Source organism: Schistocerca cancellata, chromosome 7 (assembly GCF_023864275.1).
Source record: "Schistocerca cancellata isolate TAMUIC-IGC-003103 chromosome 7, iqSchCanc2.1, whole genome shotgun sequence".
In the NCBI taxonomy this organism is placed as follows: domain Eukaryota; kingdom Metazoa; phylum Arthropoda; class Insecta; order Orthoptera; family Acrididae; genus Schistocerca; species Schistocerca cancellata.
In genome coordinates this window covers 72,646,592-72,660,818 of record NC_064632.1, presented here as the reverse complement: position 1 = coordinate 72,660,818, position 14,227 = coordinate 72,646,592, and the positions used below count along the sequence as shown (strand labels likewise).

Here is a 14,227-nt window from a genome sequence, read left to right as displayed (position 1 = left end):
GACGAGTGTAATGGAAATTTGGTTCAACATACGACAAATTTCTAAGTCGGATCGGCGACTATGTTGAGAAGTAGGCGGAAGGTTGATTTTCACTGAGGTTTCCATTTCGCGACCCATCGGAACCTACATTCTGGACAACGCTCGTAACAAAATGTATGTTGCCACTGCTAGTCACGTGGTCGCAATTCCACTGCGAGCTAGCCTTCCCTCCAGCAACACGTGTTTCACGGGACAGCCTACTTACCAGGCGGTGTCAATCCGCTGGCAATTCGAGCGTCGTACTATACAGGGTGTTACAAAAAGGTACGCCCAAACCTTCAGGAAACGTTCCTCACACACAAATAAAGAAAAGATGTTATGTGAACGTGTATCCGGAAACGTTTAATTTCTATGTTAGAGCTCATTTTAGTTTCGTCGTCCACCTACGCTCAATGGAGCACGTTATCATGATTTCATACAGGATACTCTACCTGTGCTGCTAGAACATGTGCCTTTAAAAGTACGACACAACATATGGTTCATGCACGATGGAGCTCCTGCACATTTCAGTCGAAGTGTTGGTACGCTTCTCAACAACATACTCGGTGACTGATGGATTGGTAGAGGCGGACCAATTCCATGGCCTCCACGCTCTCCTGACCTCAACCCTCTTGACTTACATTTATGGAGGCATTTGAAAGCTCTTGTCTACGCAACCCCGGTACCAAATGTAGAGACACTTCGTCCTCGTATTGTGGACGGCTGTGATACAATACACCATTCTCCAGGGCTGCATCAGCGCATGAGAAATTCCATGCGACGAAGGGCGGATGCATGTATCCTCGCTAACGGAGGACATTTTGAACATTTCCTGTAACAAAGTGTTTGAAGTCACGCTGGTACGTTCTGTTGCTGTGTGTTTCCATTCTATGATTAATGTGATTTGAAGAGAAGTAATAAAATGAGCTCTAACATGGAAAGTAAGCGTTTCCGGACACATGTCCACATAACATATTTTATTTCTTTGTGTGTGAGGAATGTTTCCTGAAAGTTTGGCCGTACCTTTTTGTAACTCCCTGTAGACGTCGCCAGCATAACGGGAGCTGTGCTGCATGTCAGCCCTTACGTAGAACCAGCGGAACGAAATTTCCTGTTACTATGCAAATCAGGATAGAAGACACGTTGCAGTTGCAATTGAACCTCCAGTTCACCTCAGTACACCTGCCAAGGCATATCGATCTGCCCGCCGAAGGAGCCGCCACAATTGTCAACGACGAGTCTAACATAGTATCAGCAGCCCAGCGACAATACAAGATATCATTACCATGGAGGAATGTCGACGCAGAGAGGAACATAGCAGTGATCACCGATTTGGACTTAGTCTCCGAATGGGACTGTCAAAGGCTAGCTCGTTTTACTTAACAAATCAATGTTTGGACGTAGACATTTGTATTTGCTTCATTAGTTGTGCTTTATGTGTCTGCTGCCTGGTGCTGTTTGTTGAGAGTAGCGCCGCCGGTCACATAGACATATCAGCGGCACTTCGTGGGCTGTCAACGTACAGATTTCACAGCAGTCACATAGATCAATGCCAAAGTGAAATTGCTACAAAATCGAAACCTCTCTCCACGGCAGAAACACCAGAAAAAAGAAAGACTCACCTTCAATACCAAACAATGTTTCTGCTTACGGAATCTCAACCTCTCAAGAAGCCTGACATACTTTCTGATGGGCCGCAACGAGTAAGCCACGTTTTTGCACTGAATTAGAACCATGGAAACAAACAAATGTATCTTGGATATGAAGGCGCTCCAAAGCAAGCTGTCTGGGGATTCCTCCGTATGAGCATGTGACTACTGCTTGTTGGGCACAACTGCCTCGGCATGTAGTACCAGGTGCTAAGGAGTCATCTTGACAGATAGTACACAACACTGCTGACTTACAGTTCAGAAGAGACTGAATGGCACACACTAAAAGCGCTCCCCGTGCACTACTGGTTCAGCAGCGCCGCTGAGGTGCTGGTTTCGGCACCTGAGGAACTCGAGAGATGGGAATCAAGCAAGCGGCAGCGGTCCACATAAGACATGTCAGCCGCACAAGAAGGGTGCACACACACTGAAGTGGACGAAGAATTCAGCGTCCTCCATAGTGCCCACAGTGCCAGCTTTGTGCACCTACCAACTGTTGCACGGCGGATTATGAGGAATCTATAACGTCAAAACTGTGCAACTGAAAGTAATGAGCAATTTGATAAGATATTAAAGCCAGTTTTCTGTGACCATTCGCTGTAACGGCAGTGAAAATTATAATTACTTAAGTAGTCAGAGGTATTTTGATAGTAGCACTATAGACGATGATTGCGATAGAATTATCAGTAACTTTTTACTTCATCACATGTGTCCACTTATGAGCAGTTTCCTGTTGTTAGACACCACAGCCTTCTATCCCGCCATTCTTCTTCCGACGGACCGTACATTACACAGTTATGGCTATAGTTTCCTCCGCGTTGTCCTCGACCTCGCTATTGGCTGTAATAAGTTTAAAAAGATCAGTTTTCCGGCACTAGACAGGCCAATCGGGCCACACCGACCGCATTGAATTCCTCTGCCAATTGTGTCACCGGATGCTGTATGGAGGGGCTTGTGGTATCACATAACTGTCACGGTTGTTATCGGACTTCTTCACCTTGGAGCATCGTCTGATCCGTCAAGTAGATCCTCAATTTGCCCACGAGGTTGAGTACACCCCGTTGCACCAAGGAAAATCTCTGGCAATATCAGGAATCGAACTCGGGTCTGTCGCATCGCAGTCAGCCGCGCTGTCCATGCCGCTACGGAGGCGGACAGCAGTAATAATAGTACCATCTGCTCTGCTTCTAACCAGTATTGTTAGTTATTGTTTAACATAAAGTGAACACAGAAATAGACGTTAAGACAGAGAATAAGGTGCGTTTTAAAGCACTAGCTAACTTGCTACAATGTAGAGGCTATTGCATCCGTAGGAAGGGACGTGAAATGTGCCTTACGTCCAACCTAAGAATTACTGCTAAGAATGGATTAGACTGAATTTTCTCTTTTTGATAAGACACAACGAGCGATCTGTTTTATTTGCTAAAAACATTCTAAAGCCAAATTTCATAAAATATTTTTTTTTAAACAACTGGTTTAGACAGACTTTGCTGTCATCTTCAGGTCTTCAATAATATTTTTGTTATGAAAAGGCGTCATTTTAAGTTGGACCTCACGACAAATTGCCATGTGGTTGAAAAACAGCATATTATAAAAGGTTTATCAAAACTAAAATATTTAAAAAATATAAAACAAATGGCCAACTTAACAACGTGCTTTATGTTTTCTAAATATTTTCGTCATGACAAACCTTTTATAATGTGCTGTTTTTTTTTATCCACACGACAACTTGCCGTGAGATCTAACTTAAAACAATCGCGTTTCACCACAAAAAGGTTTTTTTAAGCTGTTAATATGATAGCAAAGACTGCCGAAACCGGTTGTTTTACATAAAGAAACGTTTTATGTAATCTTGGCTTTATAATGTTTCTAGCACGAATGAAATACTGCAATCTCTTTGGAGTATATGTCGCGCTCAAGGTGTATTAAATTTAAAATTGCTTGTCAGACCGGGACACTAACATGAATCCCTGCCTATTGTGGCCAGTATCCTACTAGTTGCTCAAAACAGACGCCGATCCAGATCTCGTTTTAACTGCTCACAAAACATGTGTAAGTCGGCTGTTTATGTTAAGTAGGCTGTTTCTTATAGGCAACGTTACGTAGCGCTCTGTATGAAAATCACTGGCTGTGCTGTGCGCAGTCTGTGGCTAGTTTGCATTGTTGTCTGCCATTGTAGTGTTGGGCAGCGACAGCTGGATGTGAACTGCGCGTAGCGTTGCGCAGTTGGAGGTGAGCCGCCAGCAGTGGTGGATGTGGGGAGAGAGATGGCGGAGTTTGGAAATTTGTAAAAATGGATGTCATGAACATGTATATTATGACTGTTAAGGTAAATACATTGTTTGTTCTCTATTAAAATCTTTCATTTGCTAACTATGCCTATCAGCAGTTAGTGCCTTCCGTAGTTTGAATCTGTTATTTAGCTGGCAGTATTGGCGCTCGCTGTATTGCAGTAGTTCGAGTAACGGACATTTTTGGTGAGGTAAGTGATTTGTGAAAGGTATAGATTAATGTTAGTCAGGGCCATTCTTTTGCAGGGATTTTTGAAAGTCAGATTGCGTTGCGCTAAAAATATTGTGTGTCAGTTTAAGCACAGTCATGTATAAATTGTTCAAAGGGGACGTTTCACATGCAATGCCAACTATATTCCACAGAGAGTCAGCGACTACAATATCTGACCAAAGGTATCCGGACGCCTATTAGTGGACATTAAATCGGGGTATGCCCACCTGTCGCTTTTATGACGACTTGAATTCCGCTGGTGACATTTTCAGGGAGGCGTCTGGAAGTCTGTGGAGGAATGCCACCCCATTCTTCCTCAACAACAGAAGCTAGAGAAAGTTTAGATGTCGGGTGCCGGGGTCGGGAGCGAATTCGACTTTCTAAATCATTCCTACGGTGCTCTGCTGGGTTTATGTCGCAACTCTGACCCGGACACTCCACGAATCTTACTACCCGCACACCTACGCCTCACAGGTGCTGCTTCAAGACCGGCTTCATTGTCATGAAAATGAAATTATCGGATGGCATTGTTGGCCGGTAGGTCCCATTCGGGTTCGACCGACAAGTGCAAGTCTTATTTCAGTCGGCACCACATTGGGCGACTTGCGGCCGATGATGAGGACACCACAACACCCAGTCCCCGAGCGGAGAAAATCTCCAACCCGGCCGCGAACCGAACCCGGACCCAGTGCGTGGGAGTCAAGCACATTACCACCGAAGTAAGCAGGGGGACTGCATTGTCATGATGAAACATACTCACAGAACTGTTCCTCCGGTGTGTACAGATTACAATGCTGTAAAATTCGTTGATATCCTTCCGCATTTAGTGGTTTCTTCAACACAGTAAGGTAACCATGTAAAGCACCCCCCATACCGTTTTACCAGTCACCTGTACTTCAACGTTGGCACTACACACTATGGCAGGGAATCTTCTCAAGGAATGCCTCAAACACAAATCCTTCCATCGGATGGCCAAAGTGTCTCACCCGTTTCTAGTCTCCTACTGTCCAGTCTCCTTACAGCACTTCAAGCGTCGCTCACCACTGATTTGATACAGTTCCCCACAGTCGTTTAACCAACAAAGTAAGAGCATATGGACTATCAGGTGAATTTTGCGATCGGATTGAAGAGTTCCTAGATAACAGAACGCAGCATGTCATTCTCGATGGAGAGAAGTCTTCTGAAGTAAGAGTGATTTCAGGCGTGCCGCAGGGGAGTGTCGCAGGACCGTTGCTATTCACAATATTCATAAATGATCTTGTGGATAACATCGGAAGGTCACTGAGGCTTTTTGCGGATGATGCTGTGGTATATCGAGAGGTTGTAACAATGGAAAATTGTACTGAAAGGCAGGAGGATCTGCAACGAATTGACGCATTGTGCAGGGAATGGCAATTGAATATCAATGTAGACCAGTGTAACGTGCTGCGAATACATAGAAAGAAAGATCCTTTATCATTTAGCTACAATATAGCAGGGTCAGCAAATGGAAGCAATTAATTCTACAAATTATTTGGGAATAGGCATTAGGAGTGATCTAAAATGAAATGACCATATAAAATTAATAGTCGGTAAAGCAGACTGAGATTCATTGGAAGAATCCTAACGAAATGCAATCCGAAAACAAAGGAAGTACGTTACAGTACACTTGTTCGCCCACTGCTTGAATACCGCTCACCGTTGTGGGATCCGTACCAAATAGGGTTGATAGAAGAGATAGAGAAAATCCAACGGAGAGCAACACGCTTCGTTACAGGATCACTTAGTAATGATGATAGATAAACTCCAGTGGAAGACTCTGCAAGAGAGACGCTCAGTAGCTCGGTACGGGCTTTTGTTGAAGTTTCCAGAACATACCTTCACCGAGGACTCATGCAGTATATTGCTCCCGCCTACGTATATCTCGCGAAGAGGCCATGAGGATAAAATCAGAGAGATTAGAGCCCACACAGAGGCATTCCGACAGTCTATCTTTCCACTAACAATACGAGACTGGAATAGAAGGGAGAACCGATAGAGGTATTCAAAGTGCCCTCCACCACACACCGTCAGGTGGCTAGCGGAGTATGGATGTAGATGTAGATTACAGAAATTTGTCCCCTATGAGGGGCTGCACGACCACTAAACGACGTTCTTTTTATCTCCCTATACGCAATCATTCTTCTAGCTGGGCTGCTGGTAGCACTTTGAAATTCAAAAGTGACTCCCCCCGCTGATTTCATGCGACTTTTAAATTTTTTATAACCACCATCACCAACAGTGCAACGTCTCTGTCCGTCAGTTAGTGAGATCTACATGGTTTAAATATGGTTGTTCCTTCGCGTTTCCGCTTCACTATCACATCTATCGACATGGCCAGTTTTATAAGCGTTGAAACGTTCCTGATGAATTTGTCAGTTAGAGGACGTCCAGTAAGAACGCCACGTCGAAGTCACTGAACTCTCCCGTCCGACCAAATCTGTTGTTACTACTTCTGCACTGACATGCAATACTCCCCGCTTCTCGTGGCAGCTAGTGGTTAATTCCACGTTGCATAAGTGTGTCCGTATACTTGTGATCAGAGAGTGTACTTTATGCAGGCATTTTCTCTATGCTTTTAATGTGAAAACACTTCTTTTAAATATTTTTCTTCCTTCCTATACGTACTTTGCATTTTGATCAGTTCCACGTCGCTCTCCTACTCTCTCTCTGCCTGTTGCTAAACCATTCATCTCCACCTACCAACTGGAACTGAAATCCTCAAACTCCAATATTCTAAATCAGGCACCTTCCCATAGTTTTCTCTTTTACATTTTCTTGTAGTGCAGTTTAGTACTCAGAAACACGATAGCATATGTACCACCAGTTCATCTTCTTAATCCGGCCACTGTTTTAAAACTCTTTTCGTGTCATTCTACTCAGTCCCTCAACCCATGGTACACTTTTCATTTCCCTTATGCATTGTGTAAACTTTTGAAAACCCGTCAGTGTAATTATATGTACGCAGTGTAACACGCTAAAATAAACTGGGCCGATATTAGATAATGAAACGCAGATAGAAGAGGAATGATGATAATTACCTACTTTTTCTCGAGCTCGATTAAACTTTTGACAACGTAATATACAATAAGATTTTTAGAATGTTTGCCATATAATGTCTGGAGTACGTATTTATTTAGTTAGATATTCCATACACAATTTGAACGACTCTCTTATGAAAAATACGGAACATGTCAATTTATAGGATACATATACGTGATCAGTATTAATCTTACTGTAGCTTTGTTTACAGACTAAAATTCGTCCATGGCACAGAAGGGTTGTTATGCAGAAACTATTCTAGGTTAGGTTTAATACATGCTTCGCTACTGCTGGGTATTTTACGTTATTGGGCAAATTATCAAACTTTCTGGTGCATGAAAGTATACCGGGTGAGCAAAAAGTCAGTATAAATTTGAAAACTTAATAAACCATGGAATAATGTGGATAGAGAGGTAAAAATTGACACACACGCTTGGAATGACATGGGGTTTTATTAAAACAAAAAAAACAAAGTTCACAAAATGTCCGACAGATGGCGCCGGACAGCAAAACATCAGTGACTGCAGATGACAATAGAGTATAAAAGGAGCTGTAATGAGATAGAATCAGATGCGCCAGCAGTCGCAGCATGTTGACGTTACCTGAAAAGGCGCTTTTAGTGAAGCTGTATTATCAGAATGGGGAATGCGCTAGTTCAGCGTTACGATCCTATCGCCATAGGAAGGGGATTCGAACGGGTAAACGTTCGTTGACAAATGCAGCTGTGGCGAGAATGATTTAGAAGTTCGAAGCCACGGGTTGTTTAGACGATAGACCCCGTAGTGGCCAACCGATCACAAGGCGAAATGCTGCTGAGACAGTTCAGGAAGAAATGGAGACTGCAGCGGGTTCGTCTATGCGCGGGTAAGTCAGCGCTGGTGCAGTCGCACGTCGCACCGGCATTCCATACACTACTGTTTGGTTGGCACTTAGGCGTACCCTCCGATGCTATCCGTACAAAATCCATCGGCATCATGAACTGTTACCTGGCGATTTAGTGAAGCGGAGGGCACTTGCGGTGTGAGCGTTTCAAAAGATGGCGGAAGATGACGATTGGTTGAGTAACGTGTTGTGGACCGCCGAAGCTCATTTCACGTTCCGAGGGTCTGTCAACGCCCACAACTGCAGAATTTGGGCTACCGAAAATCCTATAACTGTCGTGGAAACTCCATTGCACGACGAGAAAGTCACGGTATGGGTTGGATTTACCACATCTACCGTTATCGGTTTTTTTCTTCGAGGGAATGTGTGATTCTGGTTTTGTAACTGCTACCGTGACGGGTGAGAGATACGCCGATATGTTACAGAATCGCATCATCCCCAGCCTTGCTGATAAACACCTGCTGGAACGTACGATGTTTATGCAGGATGGCGCTCCACCCCATATTGCTAGACGCGTGAAAGATCTCTTGCGCGCTTCGTTTGGTGATGATCGTGTGCTCAGCCGCCACTTTCGTCATGCTTGACCTCCCAGACCTCAGTGCGTGCGTTTATTTGCTTTGGGGTTACCTGAAGTCGCAAGTGTATCGTGATCGACCGACATCTCTAGGGATGCTGAAAGACATCATCCGACGCCAATGCCTCACCATAACTCCGGACATGCTTCACAGTGCTGTTCACAACATTATTCCTCGACTACAGCTATTGTTGGGGAATGATGGTTGACATATTGAGCATTTCCTGTAAAGAACATCATCTTTGCTTTGTCTCACTTTGTTATGCTAATTATTGCTATTCTGACCAGATGAAGCGCCACCTGTCGGACATGTTTTGAACTTTTGTATTTTTTTGGTTCTGATAAAACCCCACGTCATTGCAAGCACGTGTAAACTTGTACCTCTCTATCTACATTATTCCGTGGTTTATTCTGTTTTCAAATTTATACTGACTTCTTGATCACGCGGTACATGCAATTAAATCTAATACCAATGTTTTTTCATTTAACTCTGTACGGTGACAGTTCTTATAACGTTTTTTGCAGACTTACGATAGCCTGACGGCTATGAAAATGAACAAGTGTTCGGAAGGGGAGAGCTGCAGGCAGACATTACTGATGTTTCTGCTGAAAGCAAGCAGTGAGTCAGGTACAAGCCAGGAACAGAGTGCTGCTTTTTTTCGAAAGACGCTGGCGTTCATCGTGTGGGCCGCAGGCCGAGAGAGAGAGCGCTCTGCACATTATAAACTTGCATAAAACGGGGTGCTTAAGGAATGACCTTCTGAAAAGACAACATCTTTGAAGGTGGGGACAAAAACGTGATGCACTGAGTGCGCGACACAGCCGTTGTGTGAGCTGAAGAAGGTCACAGGCACAGAAGTTTAAATCTTATAAAGGGGCCGATTTTTGGCTCATGACGGTTAACCTCGTAGTGGTAATGGAAACTCGACAGTGAATACGTACAGAAGTTTCCATTGGACGAAAAGCGAAAAAACACCTACTACGCGAGAGAATTTCTGTCTACTGCCCCTGTCTAAGAGACAACTGAGCAGTAATGACTAACTACAACAATCTCGTTACGAGAAGGGAAAATGAAGCTTTTTTATTTTGCAAACTGTTTCGTTGGTTGGAACTCAGAATGTATACTGCCACTGTCTACCAAGATTCCAGTACTGGCAGGATCAGACAGTTTTTATGGAGGACAGAAGAGTGGCTCTTCGTCTGCAGTGAGGAGAGACTTGGTCTCAGGGTACAAGAGAGTACACTTTAGTACTGCAGAGGGATACGTCGTCACTTTAGAGCTGATCACTGATACTGGTACTGAACTTATGATTCTCAGTCGGTACTGCAGCTACCCTTTCCGTCTGAATATCGCCTGAGTAGTAAGCTTAAGGCTAATTTGCGTACATCGTGACTAGTTCACCGCGAAGATACACTCCTGGAAATGGAAAAAAGAACACATTGACACCGGTGTGTCAGACCCACCATACTTGCTCCGGACACTGCCAGAGGGCTGTACAAGCAATGATCACACACACGGCACAGCGGACACACCAGGAACCGCGGTGTTGGCCGTCGAATGGCGCTAGCTGCGCAGCATTTGTGCACCGCCGCCGTCAGTGTCAGCCAGTTTGCCGTGGCATACGGAGCTCCATCGCAGTCTTCAACACTGGTAGCATGCCGCGACAGCGTGGACGTGAACCGTATGTGCAGTTGACGGACTTTGAGCGAGGGCGTATAGTGGGCATGCGGGAGGCCGGGTGGACGTACCGCCGAATTGCTCAACACGTGGGGCGTGAGGTCTCCACAGTACATCGATGTTGTCGCCAGTGGTCGGCGGAAGGTGCACGTGCCCGTCGACCTGGGACCGGACCGCAGCGACGCACGGATGCACGCCAAGACCGTAGGATCCTACGCAGTGCCGTAGGGGACCGCACCGCCACTTCCCAGCAAATTAGGGACACTGTTGCTCCTGGGGTATCGGCGAGGACCATTCGCAACCGTCTCCATGAAGCTGGGCTACGGTCCCGCACACCGTTAGGCCGTCTACCGCTCACGCCCCAACATCGTGCAGCCCGCCTCCAGTGGTGTCGCGACAGGCGTGAATGGAGGGACGAATGGAGACGTGTCGTCTTCAGCGATGAGAGTCGCTTCTGCCTTGGTGCCAATGATGGTCGTATGCGTGTTTGGCGCCGTGCAGGTGAGCGCCACAATCAGGACTGCATACGACCGAGGCACACAGGGCCAACACCCGGCATCATGGTGTGGGGAGCGATCTCCTACACTGGCCGTACACCACTGGTGATCGTCGAGGGGACACTGAATAGTGCACGGTACATCCAAACCGTCATCGAACCCATCGTTCTACCATTCCTAGACCGGCAAGGGAACTTGCTGTTCCAACAGGACAATGCACGTCCGCATGTATCCCGTGCCACCCAACGTGCTCTAGAAGGTGTAAGTCAACTACCCTGGCCAGCAAGATCTCCTGATCTGTCCCCCATTGAGCATGTTTGGGACTGGATGAAGAGTCGTCTCACGCGGTCTGCACGTCCAGCACGAACGCTGGTCCAACTGAGGCGCCAGGTGGAAATGGCATGGCAAGCCGTTCCACATGACTACATCCAGCATCTCTACGATCGTCTCCATGGGAGAATAGCAGCCTGCATTGCTGCGAAAGGTGGATATACACTGTACTAGTGCCGACATTGTGCATGCTCTGTTGCCTGTGTCTATGTGCCTGTGGTTCTGTCAGTGTGATCATGTGATGTATCTTACCCCAGGAATGTGTCAATAAAGTTTCCCCTTCCTGGGACAATGAATTCACGGTGTTCTTACTTCAATTTCCAGGAGTGTATTTGTTTCAACTCAAAGTACGTTCTTCTGAACTAAGTAGCTGCACTCAGTAAGTGCTTAGGCGAGAGAAACGGTGTTTGTTCGCACTTTCCTGGGTCTTTTCTCTAGATTAACAACTTATTCAGTAATCATTAATGATGTTAGTGCACTCAATTTTTGTATGGTTCTGTGTCAGACCCACTCACAAGGTCTTTTGAAGACGTTTTGCAACCTTGTGCCTCTTGTAATTATTTGTATGGCTTATTCACTGACTATGATCTCATTAACGCACCTAGCAATAAATCTGATTGTTATAGTGACCTTTAACTTCATTCAGCATCTTGATGGAAGCCTTTATCAGTATGTCTATGTGAGTTGTGATGCCCGCATTTCATGTTTAATTGGGCCGCCCCTGTTCTGTTCAGATATTCAACTAGTTACCCGTTGCCCGACATTCCCTTTTAATTCAACTGATCTCATGGGGAGCGATTAGCTCACTGAAGAGTTTATAGGGTTCCGATATCGTGGCATCCAAAGGGTATAGTAAATGTTCACCCGTCACCTGACAATTTGGTTCATAGACTAGCAGTTATACGAAGAGCGAATGTTGATGGTGCTGTTGTCTTCGGTCCAGAGACTGGTTTGATAGACCTCTCCATGCTACTCTATCCTGAGCAAGTGTCTTCATCTCCGAATAACAGCTACAACATACATCCTTCTGAATCTATACTAGATGTTAACAAATTTCTCTTCTTCAGAAACTTTTTTCTTTCCATAGTCACTCTACCTTTTATATCCTCCGTACTTCGACCATCATCAGTTACTTTGCTCCACAAACAGCAAAACTCATTTAATGTTTTAAAAGTCTCATTTCCTAATCTAATGCCCTCCGAATCACCTGATTCTAAGTAGCATTAACCTCGATTTGCTTTTGTTGATGTTCATCTTATATCCTTCTTTCAAGACACTGTTCACACAGTTCAGCTGCTCTTCCAGGCCCTTTACTGTCTCTGACAGAATTACAATGTCATCGACAAACTTCAAAATTATAATTTCTTCTCTATGGATTTTAATTCCTACTCCCAATTTTTCTTTTGTTTTCTTTACTGATTGCTCAATATAGTGATCGATTCTCAGTTTTGGTTACTGATAACTTGATACCAGTGTCTGAGTTTAATTTGTACAGCACTGAACATGATCACTATGTGATCGAAAATCGATTCTGCTATCAATAAAACATCAATATTACGGCCAACGCTGATGTTGTGGGTTGGCAGGAGAGCCAACACCGTATTATTAGAGGAAGCCCAAAGGCACGCGTTTTAGCTCACTCAGGCTGGCGTGAGGTCTGGAACAGGACAAGGAAATTAGACTTTAGAAAAACGGACGTAGCTGGTGGAATACTTAACTTTAATCCATAAATGATGAGCGTCGCTCTTGACTGTACATGACTCAGTATCAATAGTAACTGGTAATGGCGCCTTGCTAGGTCGTAGCAAATGACGTAGCTGAAGGCTATACTTACTATCGTCTCGGCCAATGAGAGCGTAATTCGTCAGTGAACCATCGCTAGCAAAGTCGGCTGTACAACTCGGGCTAGTGCTAGGAAGTCTCTCTAGACATGCCGTGTGGCGGCGCTCGGTCTGCAACCACTGATAGTGTCGACACGCGGGTCCGACGTATACTAACGGACCGCGGCCGATTTAAAGGCTACTACCTAGCAAGTGTGGTGTCTGGTGGTGACACCACAGCTGACCTTCCTTTTAAGTTATATGGTCGTTGTGCACACAGCACTCCATGGAGTCGCCAATCAACAAGTGCGAATGTTGATGCTGTGGAATACTGCTAACTGTGCCTGTGGAATTTTAGTAATGAGGGATTTGGAGATAATTTTGTGTGAGAAAGAAAGTAACATGTGCGTGGACGCAGGCTGAATGCAGGAATTTCTAGATGAGTAACGTTGCAGTTGGGCTGGAGAAAAGCTGGGATGAAGCCTTCACTTCGGACGATTTGGAAAATGTACACTGTGTATGTACGACGGAAACATCTCAGGTGTGATTTTACAGTCTGGAAGAGGAAGATGGTGAGATTCGCTTTGAGTTAGCATGTGGAGTGTCTGTAGAGGAATGGAATATGGTGTACGTTTTTATAGGCATTACAGAAATCCATTGTTCTTAAATATAGGGTGGACGATGTACTATTGGGTGATGTAGGAGAGACGAATTTGGATTTGGTGATCGAGAAGGCGTGGGTTCTTCATGAGCTGGTGCAGGATACGGGCAGGGGAAAGTGACCGGAAACGGAGAGAGAGACTGCATTCGGAGGGAGTTGTGAAATACGGGGACGAATCGCCACAGCTGGAAGACGTGGGTGACGGTTTTGGAGCAGCTGAGGCAGGAGAGTACAGTGGGAGAGGAACGGAGAGCGAAGGTACTCACGCGGCGCGGTGGTGGGCCCGCAGCGGCGGGTTCTCGCCGAAGCCCACGACGTAGCTGCGGCCCGCGTCGCCCAGGGCGTAGTCGATCTGCTGCTTGGCGAACGCCTGCAGCGTCTCCTGATCCAGGCCGAGGTTCGACACCTGCCGCGAACGAAGGAAGGACGTGAGCAAAAGAGGACAGTGAGCGGCTACGTGTGACTGGCGGAGTCTGCCACAGAAATTCGAGCCCTTCGCACCAGTGATCCACCAAAACTACACTACTGACCATTAAAATTTCTACACCATGAAGAT

The 14,227-nt window shown here is 45.5% G+C and overlaps 1 protein-coding gene across 1 annotated transcript in view; it reads right to left on the bottom strand.

The window, feature by feature from the left end:
* LOC126092320 (endoglucanase A-like) overlaps positions 1 to 14,227 on the bottom strand; it is a 113,126-nt gene that overhangs the window by 19,275 nt on the left and 79,624 nt on the right. The window contains exon 7 of the mRNA XM_049907852.1: positions 13,938 to 14,077. Coding sequence (XP_049763809.1) covers positions 13,938 to 14,077 — 140 coding nt within the window. The remainder of the gene's footprint in view (positions 1 to 13,937; positions 14,078 to 14,227) is intronic.